We start from the raw sequence: 23,362 nt of genomic DNA, 5'->3' as shown, positions 1-23,362 counted from the left end.
TACTATTAAAGGAGGGAAGTTTACCTTACCTAACAATGACTTCACGGTTCAGCTAACAAGCAAGCTAACCAAAAATATTACCATTAGCTACATACTAACTGAAATGTGCTGTAAAACTACATTTGACAATGTATTTCTTTTTATGCCCATTTCTGGTATTGATATTTTATCGTATGTTTTTATATGTTGTGATGTTATGCTATTGTTTCAGAAAAAGGGAGAAGGTTTGGCCCCATTAAAACGTTTAATCCCGCTGCAAATGTTTGCACCTGTCCTAAGTCAGGAATCTGATGTACAGTAGTTGTCGTTTGTTTATGTTATATATACGTGTTTCTCGTTTCTCGTTTTGTTTATATAGATTAGACCGTTGGTTTTCCCGTTTGAATGGTTTTACACTAGTAATTTTGGGGCCCTTTATAGCTTGTTGTTCGGTGTGAGCCAAGGCTCCGTGTTGAAGGCCGTACTTTAACCTATAATGGTTTAATTTTTAAATTGTTATTTGGATGGAGAGTTGTCTCATTGGCACTCACACCACATCTTCCTATATCTATTATATTTTTTAGTCTGTGTTTGTTCGTTCACTGTCCGTCCGTCTGTCCCACTTCAGGTTAAAGTTTTTGCTCAAGATTATTTTTGATGAAGCTGAAGTGCAATCAACTTGAAACTTAGTTTACATGTTAGATTAAAATGATCTTTCTAATTTTAATGCTAAATTTAGAGTTTCGACCACAATTTTACAGCCCACTGAACATAGAATATGATAGTGCGAGTGGAGCATCCGTTTACTATGGACATATTCTTGTTTTATAATTGATTTACTGTAGAAACATTATTTTTGGTGGGGTTAAAATTTCGTGGTTTTGTCACTTTTAAAGATTTCTTTGGGATTTAACTTCGTGGTTTCCATTAAATGGAAGTGACAATATTATATGAAGGTTACATTTTTGTGCTTTTTTAAATTACGAAAGTTTCTGCTTTTACAGTATCTTTATAATTGCCAACAACCTTTAAATGATTCCTCCATAGGCTCTACTGTTTTGTAACTTAATTGTCTTGTGCAAGGATTAGCAAAGAACAAAAAAAGAAATCTGAGCTAAATGGCATCAAACAATACAGCTGCATATTTAGCCTAAGTATTTTTTTATTTTTTTTTACAAAAAATCATTTCGTAATTATCAATTATCACAAGTACTTTAAATCATACTGTTTTAATCAATGAAAAGGCCTTTAAAGTTTAACTCACCATCATAAGCTATAACCCAGTATAATATAGCTACCAGTGGTGCAGTGCCTACTGAGATGTTATACAAAGTCCACTGCCATTTCAATCTTTTAATCATCTGTAAATCTGTAAATAAACATGAAAATATAATCTCTAACAGTAAAAAAAACATGAAAATATAATCTCTAACAGTAAATAAACATGAAAATATAATCTCTAACAGTAAATTAATCTGAAAATATAATCTCTAACAGTAAATAAACATGAAAATATAATCTCTAACAGTAAATAAACATGAAAATATTAACAGATTACATATCAATTATTGTCAATGAGACAACAATCTAGCAGGATATTTATTTTTTATTATTTTGTAATGTATTTCTACATATTTGTCAGTCTATTTTAAGAACTGACCTTGACCTTAACCAGAGTGACCTCAAAATCAATATTTAATGTGAATATTGTGTGAAGTTGCAATCACACATATAAGAATTGATTTAGATTATAGAAACCACTTTCCTGCACAGAATTATGTTGGTTTATTTATGTATGTAGTTATGACCTTCACTCCAGCTCTTGTGACCTCAAAACCAGAGTAAAAACTATGAAGAATCTTTCTTTTTCTTATTTATTAGCCCATACATCAATGTATTGTTGGAATCTGATATAAAGTATTTGATATTCTCCGGAATACAAGATGACATTTAGTTGGGTCAAAAACATTATTCCCTTGCTAGTGTTGGGTATAAATAAAAGAAAATAATGATGAAATATATGAAATGTACTAGTAATGCAAAATTTAAAAAAAAAATGATATCAGAATGGGGATAATGTGTATCCCAATCAACAATGACACTAGAATGCATTAGAATGAATACATTTGCACCTAAATTTAAGCATAAAACTATTTTTCAAACAGTTCAGGTTATTAATTTGTATACAAAATCACACAAAGAATTATCCCCCCGAAGAACATAATGAGTGATGTTGAATTAAGTGTCATTATGCATCAAATTTAAATTATCAAGACTTTCAGATTATCAAATTGTAATTACTCAGTAAACATGGTAAACCTTCTATTTTTATTTTTTTTCTAACCTTCAAATTTGAAGTTTGGTGGTTTTATTTCTTTAAACAAATTTGTACCACAAATCAAATTGAATTCAGTATTTTATTTACCTAATATACAATAATACATGTAACTAAGGATTATTTTGGGACCGTGAACATGTGTCCGTTTGAGCAGAATGTAATAATACTCAGGTGTTAGATAAGGCAAGTTACACTGTACTTTGATTATGTAGATATAAAGAACAATTTTAAAGCTCTTCTCACCCTTAGACTTCCTTTAATTACAATGTAAATTTCTGTAAATTATTTAGTCTACAGAGAGTGAGTTCTGTTATATTTATTATTCATGTGATACCAGCTTTCCTGAATTATATGGTTAAAGGTGTCAGAACCATAAACATGATAAATTTAATTATCGGACCACAGATGAATTATCACGTTGTGATTGGTTAAACACCGTCACGTGGTGACCCCCTATGAGACCGTATGGGGTTAGTAAGTTTCATATGGGGTTCATGACGCGTTAATGGCGACGTCATCTATAAATGTTGTTGTTTTTCATTGTTTATTTTTCAACAAAACATCGCAGAAAAAGTCCAGCGTCCGATAAATACGTTATACGGTTAACTACTGACCCCCTACGGATCCATAGAGGGTGAATAAAATTCATAGGGGACTCAGCCTCCGGCCTCACCCCCTATGGATTTTACTAACCCTCTATGGATCCGTAGGGGGTCAGTAGCGAACCATATAACTTATAATGTATTTTCATGAATATTTGATTTCTTGATTTTCTCAAGGCCTGCATATAAGTAAACATTTTCTATTTGCTTGTATGTGGGATGTGCCAAAATCATGAACTTAAATATTCATGAAAATACTTATCATGATAATTAATTGATATCCATAAAAATAATGAATACATAGTATCTATATTAGTAGCCCCATCATTTGCCTATCAATACCTTTTTTCTGCCTTTTCAAAGAGATGTAATGCCACACATTATATGCCCTCAGGACCTGACATGCTGTTAAGGTATATAGAGACCAGTAGGTTAACATTATAAACATCTTCATCTTCAGCGTTCCTACAATTGCTGAGTACATCACGACAAACAGGAAGTACAAGGCCACTAAGGTTCTGTAGATTGCATAGTTGATGGAGTCATTTTGATTTTTGCACCACTGTAAATAAAACAAAAATCTTTAATAATTGTGTTGAATAATTTTTTTCCCTGGAATTTGTGGGTTTAAGTAAATCATAGATTTAACTGTTCAACAAGGTACACATTTTCTATCAATATCAGTCTTTAATGGATACTTTGGTAAAACCAAGAAATAAGGTTTAAAAGAAAATGCAATAGTTCCTCAATCCACCAAAATTGATATCCACCTAAAAAATCAACAATTGCATCTTGTCTTTTTTGGTGTTTTGTGTTACAGTCTCGTTATTTACTTCAAATTTTCTTTATATTTACATAATAAGCAAATTGACTACAGTTTTCTTATTAGGTTTTTTAAGTAAACGGATGCAACATCAAATCATTGCTTATCTACTTAAAGATATATACATGTATGACAATTTTGACTGCACTAGCTGGCTGTATATCTGCATACCACAGCTAAATTTGATGGTGGTTAATTATTTAATACACTGAAAATACAACAAGTTCCTGTCTATCTTACCTGGGATTTAACAAAATCTTCTGGTCTGTCATATTCCAAACTGTACCTAGGCTGGTATGGTTTCTGTGACATGGACCCATCTTGTGTTCCTTTCCGATCATTCAATGAGTAGTATGCATATCTTGTGTAGGTCTGCATTCCTCTCTGTAGGGTCCGCACACCCCCATGGGTTGCCTGAACAAACTTTGCTGTTATCTTGAACATATTGTTATTTCACCTGAAATGAAGGAATAAGAAATCATAACAATATGTATGTACGACTAAACTTCCTTCTTTCCTAACAAATAGCTTGTTCTTGGCCGAAGTTAACACTCAAAGACACCCAGTACTAACACAGAAAAGTTAGCTAAGTATTCGATAATCGTTACTAAAATAGGTCTTTTATATATATCATGTATAGAAACATATACATGTATATGTCTTCAAGCCACAAGTTTTATAGTTCAAACACAACTATGTAACTTATTTTGATGAAACATGTTTTGATCCAATAGCTAGGTAATTTGCTACTATAAGAATCTTAAACAAATTTCGATAATTTGAAGAAGAAAAAAACTTCATTATTATTTGTTGGATACCAATTTTGTGGGTTTCATGTACAGGTGAACCACAAATTCAAATGTTCAAAAAATATCATATTTTCAATAATTGCAGAGATTGGCAAAATCAAGAAAATCAAATATCCACAAATATGCAAGTTATCAGCAAACCACGAAAATTGATACCCAAGAAAATAAAAGAATCCACATTATATATTAAAAGAAAAATACCCACCTACAAGCTTAAAGCAAATTTCCAATTAGGGTTCAAATTAGTTTAATCATTTCATTAGTTTAGATATTTATTGAGTCATAATTACAAATAGAAATTAATTAACCAATCAAAAAAGAAACTTCAAATCAATTCTCTGAAAGCTATCTTTTATCTTCGTACTAAAATCTTCCTTAATGTGAAGGTCATCATTTAAAATATAAACTGCACAATTTCAGTCTAAAAAATCTTGATCTTGATAATATATTGTTTCCTTCAAGCTTCCTTTTCATGTTTGTGTAATTTCAATTTGAAAGGATTATTCAATGTAATACATGTAATAAATGAAGTCAAACATTGTTTAAGTACTTAACATGTATTTATTAACATGATCAATGCATTTTAAAGTGTCAAAGGTCACCAAAAATATTATCAAACTTAAAGTTAAGTTTGAACATATGAACTTTTCCTGCAACTAACAAAATTTATAACCATAATGCATAGCTAAACAAGAGTCTAATCTAATTAAAATGAAATCTATGCACTCACTCATTTGTGTATGCTTGGTCGCTACATGGGAGATTTAAGATTGAACCAGAGTCGATTGTGTGTTTTAAAAAAAAACTTTAACAATAGTTTACAAAATTTGTTGAAGATGTAAATGTATATAATTATTTTTATACAAACATAGGCGGTTCAAGGGCTCCCCCTTTCCTGGGAAAAATTTGGTTGATAAAATAGGGAATCACTGGAGCCTCCCTTTTCCCCTCCCCACCCCCTTTAGGTCAGTCAGCCGGCCCCCCTTATGAAAAGTTCTGGATCCGCCACTGATAAAATTTAGATGTATGTATATATATTTATTTTAATTTATACAACAAGTATCAAATGTTAGATCTATAATAAGTGTTTTTCATAAGTTTTTAGTATTAGGCTCAGAATATCAAACAGGAAGTGATAAGGCAATGCATGTATCATTTTATTCATGGTTAAACACTTTTTTTTAACCCTAATAAATATATAAGTTGTATAACCAACAGGAAAAACAAGAATGTGTCCAAAGTACATGGATGCCCCACTCGCACTATCATTTTCCATGTTCAATGGACCATGAAATTGGATAAAAAATATAATTAGGCATTAAAATTAGAAAGATAATATCAAAGGGAACATGTGTACTAAGTTTCAAGTTGATTGGACTTCACTTCATAAAAAACTACCTTGACCAAAAACTTTAACCTGAAACATGCACTTTCATTTTCTATATTTAGTGGACCGTGAAATTGGGGTCAAAAGTTTAATTTGGATTTTAAATTAGAAAGATCATATCATAAGGAACATGTGTACTAAGTTTCAAGTTGATTGGACTTCAACTTCATCAAAAACTACCTTGACCAAAAACTTTAACCTGAAGTGGGACAGACGGACGAACAAACAGACGGACGGACGGACGAACAGACAGACGCACAGACCAGAAAACATAATGCCCCTCTACTATCGTAGGTGGGGCATAATAATAGTCAAAATCAAAGTTACATTTTAACCAGGCTTTTTATTGAAACAATGTTTCTATCCGATTTGGATAGCTGCAGAACCGTAGGTCTTAGGTCCTTATGTTATTTTTTTACTTTTGCAGACCTTTCGCAAAATAAAAAATAAATAAAAAAAGGACCATAAAAGTTACTGTTCCCCAGCTATAATTTAGATTGCTTGATGGATGATTAATATTACTAGGCAACACAAGAAGACAGATACAAATTTATTAAATGTCTTTCTAAAATGTATACTGTTATGACTGTTAAATATTAAAACATGTACAAAATTATTTTTTATCTTGAATATCTAAATAAGTAAATTTAATGTCTCTCAAAAGAAGCGCAACCTTTAAAAAATATTTATACATGTACTGCATAGATAAACATTTAGTTATATTTTGTACACAAATTTTCACGTTATACACATACCTTTATCCTTTAAAATCTTCCTTAAAATATTATAAATATATAGTATCGATCTACTAATATATTGAATCAAGATAATTCTGGTTCTTCTTTAATTCATTTAATCAGACACAAGTACGTGTATTTTTCACATTTTTACATTGACTACAATAATGTGGTAATACCATATAAAATATAATGTGCCAACTAAAAGACTTTTAAATAACCTTATTACTTATATATATATATATATATATATATACAACATGTACAACAATGACTAGGATACTATAGGTAAATATTTTGAAGTTAATGTACTGAACCATATAACCTAATTTTGAATAACAGTCTAACTGTAGGTAATTACTATTCCATATGGTATGAAATGCTAGCAATTTAAGGAAAGATAAATTTAAAAATAATATTGATATAATTTAACAGGGAATTAAATACAAATGTAAACTTATTAAATATGAAATTTAATCATCTAACTGTTCATGCTGTTAGAGAAATTTAAGCTGTTATTGAAATATTTACAGGTTTATATCATGCTTATGAATTTTGGCAAGCGGTACAAAAATTTGTAAGGGTAACACAGAACCTGGTGTCTCGCCTACTTTTGCTGTAAATCGCAGGCTCAACAAAAGTGAGGAAAAAAATCAATAAAAATATTCCTCTTAATACTATCTTTTGATTGTAAGAAGCTTCTGTCCAAGTTTGGTAAAAATCCAGGATAGTTTTTAAATCCAATAAATGTTTTAAAAACTTTATACAATTTTAACTGGAGGAAAATCTAAGTCCATTTATATACTAAAGTAAAATACGGAAAAAATGGATTTATTTTTTTACAAAATTTACTTCTGGATACTATCTTATGATCATAAACAAGCTTCTGTCCAAGTTTGGTACAAACCCAGGATAGTTTAAGAAAGTTATTAATATTTTAAAAACTTTAACCACAGAGTGAATGTAATGTTTCCTCGCAGAAAAACTAAGTCCATTTATAAGTAAAATACGGAAAAAATGTAATTTTATTTTTACAAAATTTACCTCTGGATACTATCTAAATATGATCATAAACAAGCTTCTGTCCAAGTTTGGTACAAACCCAGAATAGTTTAAGAAAGTTATTAAAATTTCAAAAACTTTAACCACAGAGTGAATATTTGAGGCCGCAGCCGCCGCCACTGTCCACGATTGTAAGATCGCTTAGTCTCGCTTTTTAGACTTAAGTCGAGGCACGACAAAAATGTAACTGAAAGTTTAAGGTTATAGTACATGTTTTTATAAACAATGTTATAAGCATTATGATAGATGATCAAAGTTCACATTTAGACAGATCACAAGTTTACATGATCATCCATACATTATGTATATTATATATACATGTACTTAATAATAACAATTCATTACAAAATAGTATAATGTTTATATCACAACATACAGGTGCCTAACCTAGCAGAAGATATCTTTACATCTAGTGCTTTAGGATCACTGAAACTTATTTTTATTTTGATTCGAATGTAAAATAATATAATTGTATATATATGTAAATTAATGTAAATTTTGTTTAATTTGATTTAAAGGGTAGTAAATATATATTAGACATTTCTGGGAAACCTAAATGAAGTAAAGAGTTCATGAGTTGGTTCCCTGAAATAAACAAACTTACGACTAAGATTAATTGTAAGTAATTCAGTGTACTTACAATCAATCTTGATCTTTATACTTGCAATTTAGCACACCCAGTATGCAACACTGCATGGTTATTCATTGGATAATTGGCAAACATGATAGAAAATACAAGGTACAGGATAGAACAAATTTGAGTGTTTTTAAATAAAATTACATCATAAACATACTTTCCTGTTATCAACAACATAATGACAAAAGAAAAGCAATACATTGTATCTGAGGGAAGTATTTGATGAAGAATTCATTAAAAAGAGTAAAAAATACTGTCTTGTATTATTTTAATTTTAGTTTCTTGTGTACAATTTGGAAATTAGTATGGCGTTCATTATCACGGAACTAGTATATATTTGTTTAGGGGCCAGCTGAAGGACGCCTCCAGGTGCAGGAATTTCTCGCTATATTGAAGACCTGTTGGTGACCTTCTGCTGTTGTTTTTTTCTATGGTCGGGTTGTTGTCTCTTTGACACATTCCCTATTTCCATCCTCAATTTTATGTATAATAAAAAGAACATTTTGGTGTTTTGGACTTACCATGCTTATGATGTTGGTGTAGTCCAAATAATTATGACGTCTTGAAAGGCTATTATAATTTTTTTCTTTGATGCCTTACTTTGAAGTAAGGCGTCAAAGAAAAAATCATAGTAGCCTTTCAAGACGTCATAATTATTTGGACTAGATGTTGGTGGTGATTTTTACCAAATTTTCATTAACAAAGTTTAAGAGTTTTTTTCAATACACCATTAAAAACCAGATGCTCCGCAGGGCACAACTTTATACATCTGCAGAGGTTGAAACCTGAACAGTTGGGCAAGTATGGACACAACATTTAAGCTTGATACAATTGTGACTAAATAGTTGACACAACATAGGTTTCTGACACTGAATGAATGTGGTCTAAGATCTGAAACTTAAAAACTAATAAATTTTTTAAATTGGACATTTACCTAGCTATTATGGTCCAATATCCAAAATCTAAATACATAACATGGTTAGAATCAGCATATCATATAGAACCCAAGAATTCAATTTTAGACCCTTTAAACCTCAATGTGGACCAATTTTTATTTCATTTTTCTATTTACCCTTACCATGCAGTGACTGTCAAATGACGAGTGTACTCAAAACACCGTTATTTCGCTCCAATGGCGTTGCATACTTTTGGAAGTCCACTTTATGATACTTAGTTATAAGTTAAAATGTATGCATAATCCGTCAACCTGAAGCTATGGATATTCATGTTTCTCATGTATAAGTTGCATTTTGAGCACAAATACGGACTTGGAAAATTGAAATTGGCTAAAATCCAGTTTTCTGGAGTGGTGGGCTTCACATCTGTGTCCTACACAGGATGTTCAGAGGCATAAAACTTGCAAAAATAGTGCAAACCCACAGCCATATAACATACTGATCGTTATTATTATTGAAATATGCAAAGGTAACGACTACTTTCGGTTTCAGGTCCATTTGAAGTCAAAAATCAGAAAAAATTGTGAAATTCCATATTTTTGGTCTAAATGACCTTCTGTAGACTGCTGAAGCAAGATCAGATTCACTCCCACCTAACAGCTGTTGGGGTCAATTTGTTAACTAGGGTCCACTCTACATGCCAGCTACAGCTGGATACCTTTACCAGCATTCCAATGGGTCTTCTGGGTCGAAAAATTGTCAAAAATGACACTTTTTGCACCTGATGATCAACTTTGGGGCAAAAAATTAAAAAAATAAAAATAAATCCTATATTAGAAAAAAAAAGGATTTATATCGTCTCGTATTGTGTTTTCGACCGTCTGACGTTTTCGACCTAATTCTACTGTCACTTCCCGTATGCTGTGCATGCCCGCATGACGTCATATTCGGCTGCTATACTTAGTAACAATAGCAAATGATACCACGTGTGGTGAAGATTTTTCAAATAAAGTTATTATATTAAATATTTACGTTTTTTTATTTGATAGCAAATTTTTGTACCCTTTTCACTAATGCTAGTTTTACCTTCCAAAAGAATCGGTCCAACATAAACGAATTTTCTAAACTTCATGGGAGAGGTCATTTTGCATGCAAAGTTAAATTCAAGGTCATTAAGTCACATGACTGTCAGGTGGTTTAAGTTGTAATACTTAAAGTTAATTTGAATACCGAAATAGGGATGCTCCTTACAGCTTTTTACCGAAAAAATAAAATATCAGTTAAATTTTATTTACAGAAAAAACAGTGTCAGTGGAAATTACAGACAATACTCACCAACCTCACTTCACAAGTGGATTAACAAATGTAATTAACAAAAACATGAATGTATACAAGACCATACAAGGCTCCAAAGTGCCTCATTCTGAAATGTGTACAAATTGTTCAAAAAAGACATCAAAATAATATTTTATATCTTATAGTTGTATATTTATAAACCATTTAATTCTTTAAGTCATAAGTTTGATCGCCTCTAACACTTTGATATTAACTTTAGTATCAAATTTACAACCAATTCCGGATTTGTACGACATGTCATTTCTGACTTTTAACCCGTTTTTTAAATAGGTCGAAAACACAAGACGCTTGTTTTTGTCAACAAAGGTGCCTTCGATCTAATGAACTCAAATGAAAAAATAAATTAAAGATCAAAATATATTTCCGATACAATTATTTTATGCACAAGTATACTAGCGACTCCCAAAATATTAGGTATGTCTATGTTCAAACATATAAGGCAGCAACCATTTGATTTTCAGGGGGGGGGGCTATGGTTTTTTTTGGAAAAAAAAGTTTGTTTCCAGGTTTTAGTGAAAAAAATTATTTGTTTTGGACCCTGAGAAAAAAAATTTGTTTGATTCACCCTCAGCTACCACTATATGTTATGTTAAAATTGAAAGAAAAAAATTGTTTCGGTTTGTCGCTAAAAAAATAGATTGTTCTTCGCCGAAGGCGAAAAAAAAAGTTTGCACAGAAAAAAAAACCAACATAGCCCCCCCCCAGAAAATCAAATGGTTGCTGCCTAACAGGGAAACTCGGAAAAACATGAAAAATATGTTAGTAGGTCGAAAATACAATACAAATCAAATCAAATAATTTTATTGGTGTAAATTCCTATACAGAAATGATACCAGCCGACATTTACAAAATACAGATACAAATACAAAAATAAACAAACAAACAGACAAAAGCAAAAAAAACAAAAAAAAAACATATTTTCTCAATGATAAGAGATACATATTTTATATTTACATTGCGTGGAGGTGTTATTCATACAAAATTATTAATTCAAGCTATCAACAATTGGCTTTAATACTATAAAAGTTCTTAACAACATTACGTTTGCTTTAAATGAATGTTCAAATCATACATATTGCTTATTCCAGCTACACTTACAGTACTAATGTGGTTAAGAACTTACAATACACGAGGATACCTGTGAGCCCCTTAAAAGAAAATACTTTGTCATTCAAGTACATCAAACATATTTTACTCTTTTTTTTTTAATTTGATTGAATGGGTTCCACATACTTTAATATAAAAATACTGAAACTTTTTCAATTTGGATTTTAAAATTCGTATTCAAATTTCCCGCCATAAAATACTATCACGAGACGTCACATGATAGAAAATGGTGGCGACAATGTCAATGAATATGTTTTTAAAGTGTATTATGAATCTTTTTGGAGCAATGCTGATTATTTCTATCGTAACAAAACCTACGAACTGTGACACTTGTCCAAATGATACGTTTTCCAATTTTAAAGTTGGGAATCTATCAAAATGGTAGGCGAACAATCACAGCAAATCTAAAGTTTTATATGGTTTCGATTTCCTTGTTAACTTATTTTTAAAACGTACTTAAATATGAATCATATTACCTTTATTCTTGAGCAAAGTATACGACTTCACGTTTCTACGCTCCCAGTTCCTCTGTTTACAAATACGATGTCTCCATTATGACCTCATTTGGAAATCACATGACTACACATTGATGATAACTTACCTCCCTTTGAAGTAACTGTTTAAAAAAAGGGGGAGGGTATTTTTTTTTAGGAATTGTTCTCCTATGTTCACTTATCATTTTGACCCCGTCTGTTTTTTAACATTGATTTAGTACAGGCACTTTTTATACTAAAGTTAGTTTAGAAAGTCCCTGTTTTGCAGGAGATATTCAAGGAATTTTTTTCTTTAGCAAAACATGAGGGGGGATAGGAGGGGTCCTAATCCCGAAATCTCGGAGTTAAAAACACAAAATCCCGAAATCCCGGGCTTATAAAAACGAAATCCAGAGGTCCCAAAATGCGAATAAAGAAATTCCCAGATCCCGAAAGGGTCAATCCCGAAATCCTGTGCTTAAAAACACCCAATCCCGGAGTCCCGATAAAGGTCCTATCGCCCCTCAAACATGAAATGAATATAAACCTAAGCTTATAAAATCAATTAAAAATTAAAAAGAATGTTATATATTATAGCTGGGTAAGGATACCTAAAAATTGTTATGACGTCTTGAAATTCCAATTTATTTGTTAAATGTTTGTTTTGATGCCTTGCATCAACCAGTGACATGTATACTACATTTTGTCAAGGACGTATATTATTATGTTAGTTATACGTCCTTGATTTTGTATATATAAAGAATAACTATACATTGTCTCGAAATATCAATGTTATTTGTACAAGGCTTAGAAACAGGTAGAATACGAGGCTGTGCCGAGCATTTCTACCTGTTTTGAGCCGAGTATAAATAACATTGATATTTCGAGACAATCATGACAATGTATGGTTATTTTTTATATACTGCAGCTCTTAAAACTGTTCTTATAAATGAAGTATTTTGCATGGGTATAAAACATCATTCTTAATTTGAAGCGGACAACTCTAAATTTCCGCGAACATGTATGTTTTATTGACGTCATAAATAAAACTCTACGGAAACATATTGTCAACGTCATAAACAAGGTGATATATGGTCAGTGACTGTATATCACATATGAATATACGGTCAATGCAATTTGACTGCTCAAATAGCACAGCTGCAGTATATATGATGGTTTACGTAATAATGCCCTTAAACGGCAGGCAACAAACAGTCATTTTTGGCTACGGTTAGTGTCATATTGGTTAAAATTCTACTGTGATTCGTCAAAATATCCTTATTGTGATTCGTCAAAATATCCTTATTGTGATTTGAGGTCTCAAATACTTAAAGGTATCATCATTTTTTAGGAAAAAAATAATGTGATTTGTCAAAATCAGTCCATGTTTTTATCATCTTCAAGAAAGTTTACTGTAACAGTACATTTTATCGTCATTAACCAAAAATAGTGAACGTCATTTGGCAAGAATTTTTACCGTTATTTGTCATGAAGGTACCATTATGACCCTCATATATATGCCCCTGTAAGGCATCAAATCAAAACTTTAATAAGACTTCATTTTTATTATTTAGACTAGTTTATATTATGATTTATTTGATCATTTACAAAGTTTGATGAAAGATATCAGTAGTCCAAAAAGATATGTCTTGAATGGCTTTTAAAATTATTTGGTTTTAATGCATCAATAAAAGAGGGGTGAAAGAATACCAGAGGAATATTCAAACACATAATTCAAAAATAAACTGACAACGCCATTGCTAAAAATGATATATTTTAGATAAACAGACAAATAATAGTGTAGCACAAGGAACAACATAGATAAGAAAGACTGTCAGAGCCCTCTGGTCCCCCTTCTAAATGTAAATCTGCTACTGATTATATGATATAGACTGACTTAATTATCTAATACTGTTTTTAAAAAAAAAGGTGTATATATACATGAGTAATTTTTGAAAGCCTTGCTGCAAATACTTACACCTTTGTGCAATCAGTTTCTTTGTTACAATAATGAGATGAAACATTGAACTATTATAAAAAAAAGTTGTGAGCTACTGCTAACCTGGGAAAAATCATTAAAGGCATATGATTTTTCATCTCAAAACTTGAGAATTTTTGTGGAATTGTAAAAAAGAAATCACTTATACAAGTTATTTTTTGAGAAAATTGAGGGAGATAATTCAAACATTATAATTAACTCATTGAAGTATATTTATTTTTATCTCAAGTAAATAAGGATTACTTGTACAAGTGGTACCCCTGACTGCATGTTTTTATTTCATTTTAAACTGTAGTATTAGTTCATGTACAAGTACATATTGTACTCTTTAGCACATGCACTTGTTCTTTTACTGGATAATTATATGGTTTGTGCTAAATTCAAACTATACAGTATAAAGTATGAAATTTGTGTATATGTTTTTAAGTTACTGGTCATTTACATCCCAGAAAGAAGGAATTGGTTGGAATCGATATAGAAACTCTACTGTAATAATGGGATTCTGTCATGGACTGCAAACAAGTATGGGATGTGGAAATACTTCTAGTATATGTGTGCAGACTTACAATGGAACAGGAGCAAACGAAACCAAAAATTACAGTGTAGGAAAATTGATACCTAACAAAAATCCCTTTTCAACAATAAAGGGCAATAAAGGTAACTTACATATAAATTGGTAACATATTTATTTATTGATAAAAATAGTTAAGGTGTATATATTTCTGTTTTCTTTCAAAATTATAGGAGAAAGAAAAAATAAATGATTTGATTTTGATGTTTCAATGCCACATTTTGGCTATTTTTTGGCGGCCAGTTTTTATTGGTAGAGGAAGCCGGAGTGCCCAGAAATAACCAATGAACTTCGATGGGAAAACTGACATTCCTAGTCAATTAGATTAGAGTTGAACACACCCACACAAGCAGGGTTCAAACTCACAACCTCAGACTCAGTGTTGATTGGTTAGTGATTACAGTAGTAGAACCACTTTAAAGACCACTTGGCCACAGAGGCCCTGTCAGAAACAAATTTGGATTCACTATTTCATTACGTAAAAAATGGAACTTTACCTTGCTTAAATCTTTTAAATTGGAAGGCAAAACTATATGTGTAATACTAATAATTTTATAATATATTTTACTTCAATCTGAGTCAAACCGGTTGAATTTATCTTTTTGTTAGTCCTAAGTGTAATCATCACCACTTTCAGTTTACAGTAAATGTCAATGTAATTTGTTATGAATTTGATTGATTTTTAGGTACTGATTTTAGAGCAAATTTTTACGGTGGGTACAACTACACCAAGAAAGATAATAAAAGTGAATGTGAGCTACAGTCAGAGGTGTATTTCCAATGCAATAGAAATATGAAATGGAAACCAGTAGATGCTGGTAAAACAGCATTACTGCCTGCTAACTATATAACTAATGTTACATTTAATGAAAGTAATTGCAAGGTATAGTATAAAATTAATTTATGTACCGGTATTTATTTATAGTACAAACACATTACATTGAAACATATACATATAAATTTCAAATAAGAAGATGTTGTTTGATTGCCAATGAGACACTAACTCTCAATAAGATACAGAAATTAACAACTACAGGGTCTTCAACAATGAGTAAAACCTATACTGGCACTGCATTGTCAGTTATTAAAGGCTTGAAATGACTATAATGGCAATGTGAAACATTTATAACATGAAGTTTGTTTACATTTTGCTGTGTGATATTTTTGTCTTGTATTCTAAGACCAAGTAGAGAGATTAAATTCCAATTAATGAATCTTTAAATGTGGTAGTTTGAACAGACTTATTAACATGCATTTTTTTTAAATGTCTGTCAAAACTGTATTGGTTTATGGAAAGAGTTTAAAGAGTTTCCATTACTTGTAAGAGGTCTGTTTAAGTTGAATGTAGATTTACTCTATTGTCCATACTCTGGATGATTTTTTCATTAGATTTATGATGTTTGTATAGCACCTTCATTTCTTATTGGAAACTTCGTTTAATTGAAGGTTTTTCTTATGAAAGCGGGTTAAGCCTAGTATTTCAATTACACTTGTATTAAAAAATATGGATAGAGGGTGGTCAAAAACAAAAGTTATAAAATGCAGGTGATATAAACAACCATTGAAATAAAATAGCATTTGCAATACACTTCTATTTGTAGTTTACTGTATATGTTCAGTATGAAGGAGCATGTACAGCCATAGCACCACCACAACCAATACCAGAAGATAACAGTCTAAGTCTAGGGTCTATCTTAATTATCATGTAAGTCTAAGATCATTGTAATATTTATGGTTTTGCATACCTTCAAACTTAAGTTACACATAAGGATGACCTGTGATATCTCACCTGTTATATTTATTGTGTAGCCTGCCACCAGAGCTGTGATGTAGCATTTGCCAATTTGGATAGATTTTGTCATCGTCAATAATGTCATAATTTGTTAATATACCAAAGCAAAATTTCAGAATACATCCAATTTGCAGATTGTTTATATATTATGATCAGGACATTGAGTTGTGAACTTGATATTGGATTTTGATCAAAGTGGCTTTAGCATTTTTAGGGGTTTCATTTTCAAAAACACAACTTTTTATTACAATTTGCCTCTCTCAAAATTTGGTAGAGAGACCATGATAATTTCATGAATTTTATATTTGTTTGAGATTTCAAAATATTGATATTATAGGGTTATTGCATGGGGAATATTGTCCTGAGTAGAATTTTATATTGCACGAGCTTGCGAGTGCAATATATCTTCTACAAGCATGACAAGGGACAATATTCCCTAATATTCATGAAATTACTGTTTTATTGTAATATAATATTTGAAAGTAAGAATTAGTCAATCTAAGATTTTGTCGTTGATGACGTCATGAATTTTGTAGAATTATTACACTAGTGCAATATTGGAATTTATCATATATTTAGTACAAAATACAGCTATTTTGTATATCTAATAAAGGTTCGTTTTTCCAGTCTGTATCACCTACCCTGTATCGCATACCCCGTATCGCATAGCTAAACCTGTATCGCATACCCCGTATCGCATTGTAAAATCCGTATCGCATACCTTTTTTTTTTTTTTTTTTTTTTACATGAAGTCAGTTTTTTGGGGTTTTTATTGCTTTAGAAAAATTTCCTCAAAATAGGTCATTTTTTTGAATGATGTCATTGTTGTCGAGCCTTCGACTTTAGTCGAAAAAGCGAGACTAAGCAATCCTACATTCCGTCGGCGTCGGCGGCGTCGGCGGCGTCAACAAATATTCACTCTGTGGTTAAAGTTTTTGAAATTTTAATAACTTTCTTAAACTATACTGGATTTCTACCAAACTTTGACAGAAGCTTGATTATGATCATAAGATAGTACCCAGAAGTAAATTTTGTAAAAATAAAATTTAATTTTTTCCGTATTTTACTATAAATGGACTTAGTTTTTTCTGCGGGGAAACAAAACATTCACTCTGTGGTTAAAGTTTTTAGAATTTTAATAACGTTCTCCAACTATCCTGGGTTTGTACCAAACTTGGACAGAAGCTTGTTTATGATCATAAGATAATATCCAGAGGTAAATTTGGTAAAAATAAAATTTTATTTTTTCCATATTTTACTTAAAAATGGACTTAGATTTTTCTGCAGGGAAACATTACATTCACTCTGTGGTTAAAGTTTTTAGAATTTTAATAACTTTCTTAAACTATCCTGGGTTTGTACCAAACTTGGACAGAAGCTTGTTTATGATCATAAGATAGTATCCAGAAGTAAATTTTGTAAATAAATAAATCCATTTTTTCCATATTTTACTTTTAAATGGACTTAGTTTTTCTGCTGGGAACCATAACATTCACTCTGTGGTTAAAGTTTTTAAAATTTTAATAACTTCCTTAAACTATCCTGGGTTTGTACAAAACTTGGACAGAAGCTTATTTATGATCATAAGATTGTATCCAGAAGTAAAGTTTGTAAAAAGATTACTCCGTTTTTTCTGTAATTTACTTTTTAATGGACTTACATTTTCTTACAATCATAAAATAGTAACAAGAGGAATATTTTTATTGATTTTTTCCTCATTGTTGTTGAGCCTGCGATTTACAGCAAAAATAGGCGAGACACTGGGTTCTGCGGAACCCTTACAAATTTTTTGGTATGTAACGTCACGAACGTCAAGTTTTCATATTGTATGTGACGTCACGAACAACAAGTTTTCATATTTTTTGGCACACTAAATGCAACTATAAAAAATAAACAAAATATTTTTAAAATAACAGCACGCAAATTGTAAGGTAACCCAGGTGCTTCGTATAAATAATTGAGCAGTTATTTTATGGCTTTGAAACAAGACAAAAACAGAACTGAAGGTAACCCAGTGCTATGGATCAATAAAAAGTTCATATAATATAATACTCTTCTGTTGAAATATATGATAAAGCGTATAATACATGGCAAAATCCGTATCACATGCCGTATCACCCTCGACCAATATCATCCCTCTGGCCTAAAGGCCCTTGGGCTGATATTGATGTCTCGGGATGATACGACATATGATACAGATTTTGCCATGTATTATTCTCTATATATTGCACACTAACTTAAATACCTTAAATAGTTATGTCTCATATATGATTGGTTGATTAAAATTTGCATTAAAAAAGTTCTGAATCATTCTCTTAATTAGCTAACATTATTGAATTGGCAATTTTAGAAAAGGAAAATACTGTGTTTACAAAACATCAGTGAAATAGATAATATTGTCAAGGCACATTGAAATAAATGATGATTTATTGATAACAAAGAATTATACTTGAGGATACAATATTTCCCTGTTTTTTTACATATTATTTATAGATTTTCTTTCACTTTTCATGGGCAAAAATATATATTTACTCTCTTTTATTATGGGCAATCAGCTGATCATTTATGTTTCTTTTTCAGATTTGTAGCAGTTGTGTCAACCTACTTTTTATTTGGCTGTACATTTAAATTTTGTTATGGATTCAGAGGCCCAGAAGTACTACCACATTCAGAATTTTGGATAGATTTACCTGTTCTGATTACAGTTAGTATTTGATATTTCTTTTCATCCTGACTTCAAAGAAAAATTCTCAATCTTTCTATTTTGTCAACATTTAGTCCAAATAAAACAGTATGTGTGCCTCCTTTTGAAAAAAATATGGAAGAAAGTTGAGGATTTTTTTTTTATCATACAATTTTTTTTACATTGAATGTATGGAAGAAAAATTCTGATTTTAACCGTCTTAGATTCAGTCTATGGTTGTTGGTCATTTTGCAACGAAAATTGCTGAAACAAGACACCCTACTTGCTGTCATCTTTAACAGCGTCAACATTTAGGTTCATTCTGTGGTTAAAGATTTAAAGACGTCATTAAATTTGTCAACCATTATAAAGTATTTATTTGAAAAACTTGGACAGATGTTCCTTAATATTAAAAGACAGTATCCAAAGTAAATTTTTTGTTCTCCATATTTTACTTATAAAAGAGTTCTATTCACTTATCAAATATCATATACAGGTAAATAGGTAAGATGACACTTTTAAAAAGAGTTGAAATTGTTTTAATTACTGTAAATTCAGAAATTATTGCGTTCGTTTACTATTGCAAATTTTGTAGAATGGAATAAAATGTAAGATCAATTATTACGATTTTAGGAAAATCTGCATAACTTTATATATATCTCTAACAGTAGATAGTTAGTCTTTCTCTACAAAATCATTGATGCATTAAGACACTGCTATATCATAATTTGAACAAAACAAGAAATGAAGACATCTTGATTATTAATGATGGCATGCATCTGAATAAGTTTTCATATGTTCTTTTATAGGATGGTATTGCCTTTACCCTTAAATGTGGCAAGACTGATATGGCCAGAAATTACGATGGTATATGAAAAATGACAGAACACCAGATCTAGAAATTCAATGGTAACCTACGATGTAGATGTACAAATAACAGATCATTTGATTTAAAGAAAAATAGAAAAACGACCATCAAAACAACATCTTCTGTTAGAAACTATTAACAGAAAAAGATTTAGTGAGGGTAACCCCTTTAAAGTTGTGTGGCTTATTTATAAATGCAATTTTTAATTCTATTCAAATAATCCTTTTTTTTATTTTATTTGATAGTGCATTAATTAACCAATGGAATAAAATGAAATAATGTAATAAAAATATTTATAAGCTAACACTTTATATGCTTAAAAATCATTCTGTTGAGAACACTGGAATATATAGATATTGTATTTAATTTTGTTGAACTTGAACAAGGGATTAGAAACTATTCTTGTATGTACTGATTATAATTGCCAGCAAAAATGCTGTACTGAAATGTTTTGTTTTCCCTAGTTTAATACAACCACAGATCTACTTACAGTAAGCAGTAAGGCAAATTGTTGTAAGGTAGTTCAGAAATAGTTTTCAGAGCATTCTTGTGTCTCAAAAACCTGATTTTCTTCGTAAAGAGTTATCTACCCTTCAAGATAATACTTTTATAGTGATACATTTGCTCTGTGTAACTTTTATAGTGATACTGTTGGTCTGTGTAACCACAGGAGGATGATAATTTTGCTTCTGCCCATTCTCATTCTTTCATTACTCTGCAAGTTTCTGACCTGAAGAAAAAATTTATTTCCAGGCTGAATTTGTTTTTTATTTGGTTTATTCAAATGTTCAAGTTATGTGTTCATGGTATTTAATTCTAAAAAGAGACCATAGGTGGCCTTGAATATTTGTTGGCTGTTACCAATATGTTTATTTCATTCGTTGGGTTTTTGTGTTGTTTATTTTGTGCATTTATTAAAGACTTGTGACCAAGTTACAAAGGGGAGGTAATATTGTGAACATATAAAATAAAATGTTGTCCAGTTTAGACAATTTACTTGAGAGGGGGTATTGACTTTAGGAAAAATATTATAAGTTTTGAATTGCATGAATTCCCCAACAACTAATGACAATAGTCTTGAAGCCTGAGCTATATGATTTGTTCTTTGGAATATGTGTTGTCTCCCTTGAATTGAGAATAATAAATATGTTTTTGAAAAAACAATATGTGTATTCTTTATTTTGTTATTGCTGTGAGTAATAACCTTGTGTTAACTTCAAAGTGATCATAATGTTTATTGTGTTCTCTGTTGTTTTAAACTATATATTATTATGTTGTTATAAATCTCATGTTGCTTACACATGATAATGTTATTCAAATATGCTTTAGTCATAAATGTGCTTAAATGTCTTCTTCTTATCTTGTCATCTAGTGGTTATTTGGTTGCCATTTCATGTATGTATTTTTTATGAATTCCTTTTATTTTTAAGATATCTTGGTAAAGATCCTAAACCAAAGTGAAATAACACTGTCATCTGCAATTATTTTATCATTTTATTTGAAAACAAAAACAATCAGAACTAAAAGTTATTAGCATGTATCTAACAATCTATTAATATTTCATTTATTTTTAAAATCAAGATTATAGCAAGAATCATATTATAACAAAAAAACAGTATACCAATTGCAATTGCATAATATTTATACATTTAAGCTTATGTTTTTTCAATGTTTAAAAAAAGTGTTTAGTACCAAAATCAATTATATGCATTATGGGGAAAATTGCAAGCTCATTCCAATTTGAAAAACAGTTGGCTGATAATAAATATTCCTTTATGATTTATTGACTTTTTGAAATGTACAGAACCACATCTCCTTATTGCTTTTTTAATATGGTACTGGCATCAATAAATTGGTAAATATATTTTGAGTAGGCATAGAATGAATCTCTTGCTTTGGAAATATTTTACATTGAATTCTGATTATTAAACATTCCAATTTCTTTCATAAATTCAAATAAGCAAATGTTACTTTTTATGTTATGATTATTTTTTTTTGCTACTATCTCGTTTCTTATTCTTTGTATATTGTTTATTTTACTCACACATTTATATATATGTTACTATTAGTATTTGATAGTAAAAAATCAGAATTATTCCAAACTGTTTGTCATGGGTTTAAAAAACCTTCTTACTGATTTAATTGAGACAACTTTGCATTGTTTTGTTATTATTATTTTTCTTTCATATAAATGTGTTGTATTTTTAGCCTTATCTATGAAGCAAATAAATCAAAAAATTACTTTTATATTTAAGAAATAATTCATGGGGGCTTGAATATATCGTTATTTTACCACGGGTTGGCCCTTTATGACAAATATTTTACCCTGAGCGATAGCGAGGGGTAAAATATCGGCATAAAGGGACAACCCGTGGTAAAATCTAGATATATTCAAGCCCCCATGAATTATTTCGATTCTAATAGGACAAATACGGCAATTTTTTTGGATCGAAGCGCTCTAGGTGGAGGCCATTATTTGCCGTTCCCATAAATTAACGCACTTTTAGATTGGCGTAAAAGAACGGAGCAAACAGAATAAGTGACATGTTCAAACTATTCACAAAACATATTAAGATAGATTTGAATGAATTCTAATGATAACTCACTTATATGTGATCATATGTCGTCTATGTATATAAAAAAAAATGGGCTTATACCACATTTTAGCATCGTTTGTTTACGTTTACTTGTTGTGATGATTTTTGGTATCAAAAGCGTGTATTTTCCCGTAAAATGCTTAAATGATCTTAAATCCTAACGTCATCATTCTATGACGTCGGGTTCTTCATTCATAAAAAAACATATGACGTGGGAGTACGATCAGAACAGCCAATGCAATATATTCATATTTTACCACGGGTGTGTACTCAAAGCGTTTGAAGGACGTCATGTTAGAATTTTGTTTAGAAATTAGGCAGTTGTTTTTGAAATTTGAAATTTTCATAAACTGTTGTTCTGATTTAATAAAATTTGGGTTGCTATTTGAAGCCTTATGAAAAGATATTTAAGAATACATTTTGAGATATAAGATACATCAAGTCGATACTAATCAGTATTTTATTTTATTGTATATATGTCTATCTATAAGTAGAATTAAACTCAAGAGTAAACTCATCAGAAACAGTTTCAACTCTCCTGAAGTGCATAGTAATGTATATTGATATATATTTGTTTTTTCTGTTTTTATTTATACACTATATATACATACAAAATTTTATTTTGAATAAATAAATGAATGCTTTA

General features: G+C 30.5%; 2 protein-coding genes across 5 annotated transcripts in view; one reads left to right on the top strand and one right to left on the bottom strand.

Moving 5' to 3' along the window:
- The window catches only part of LOC134714517 (protein rolling stone-like), a 17,087-nt gene extending 4,738 nt beyond the window's left edge, over window positions 1–12,349 (bottom strand). The window contains exons 1-4 of one of the 3 annotated variants that reach the window (XM_063575812.1): window positions 12,210–12,349; window positions 3,983–4,199; window positions 3,262–3,481; window positions 1,244–1,348 (exon numbers count right to left, since the gene is read on the bottom strand). In XM_063575812.1, the coding sequence (XP_063431882.1) occupies window positions 1,244–1,348; window positions 3,262–3,481; window positions 3,983–4,186 (529 nt within the window). In that variant the 5' untranslated portion in view covers window positions 4,187–4,199; window positions 12,210–12,349. Of the gene's footprint in view, window positions 1–1,243; window positions 1,349–3,261; window positions 3,482–3,982; window positions 4,200–4,756; window positions 4,857–8,377; window positions 8,471–12,209 lie in introns of those variants that run through there. The other 2 variants (XM_063575815.1, XM_063575813.1) reach the window with 2 other exon arrangements.
- Window positions 11,920–23,362, top strand: LOC134714518 (uncharacterized). 2 transcript variants are annotated; one of them, XM_063575816.1, is made up of 6 exons: window positions 11,920–12,114; window positions 14,633–14,862; window positions 15,463–15,659; window positions 16,378–16,481; window positions 19,149–19,272; window positions 20,061–23,362. In XM_063575816.1, exons 1-6 carry the CDS (start codon window positions 11,960–11,962, stop codon window positions 20,124–20,126), a joined length of 876 nt encoding a protein of 291 aa, XP_063431886.1. In that variant the 5' UTR covers window positions 11,920–11,959; the 3' UTR covers window positions 20,127–23,362. The 2 variants fall into 2 exon arrangements, with proteins under 2 accessions (XP_063431886.1, XP_063431887.1); XM_063575817.1 differs by lacking the exon at window positions 11,920–12,114 and adding an exon at window positions 12,308–12,345.

Source organism: Mytilus trossulus, chromosome 4 (assembly GCF_036588685.1).
Source record: "Mytilus trossulus isolate FHL-02 chromosome 4, PNRI_Mtr1.1.1.hap1, whole genome shotgun sequence".
Taxonomy (NCBI): domain Eukaryota; kingdom Metazoa; phylum Mollusca; class Bivalvia; order Mytilida; family Mytilidae; genus Mytilus; species Mytilus trossulus.
The sequence above is the reverse complement of the archived record's forward strand: the minus strand, read 5'-3'. Positions and strand labels throughout refer to the sequence as shown.

Coding starts and splice junctions, on each gene's coding strand:
- LOC134714518 (XM_063575816.1), top strand. CDS start 11,960: ATGGTGGCGACAATGTCAATGAATATGTTTTTAAAGTGTATTATGAAT. Junction 15,660..16,377: donor TTAATGAAAGTAATTGCAAG/GTATAGTATAAA, acceptor TTCTATTTGTAG/TTTACTGTATATGTTCAGTA. Junction 16,482..19,148: donor GGGTCTATCTTAATTATCAT/GTAAGTCTAAGA, acceptor TTTCTTTTTCAG/ATTTGTAGCAGTTGTGTCAA.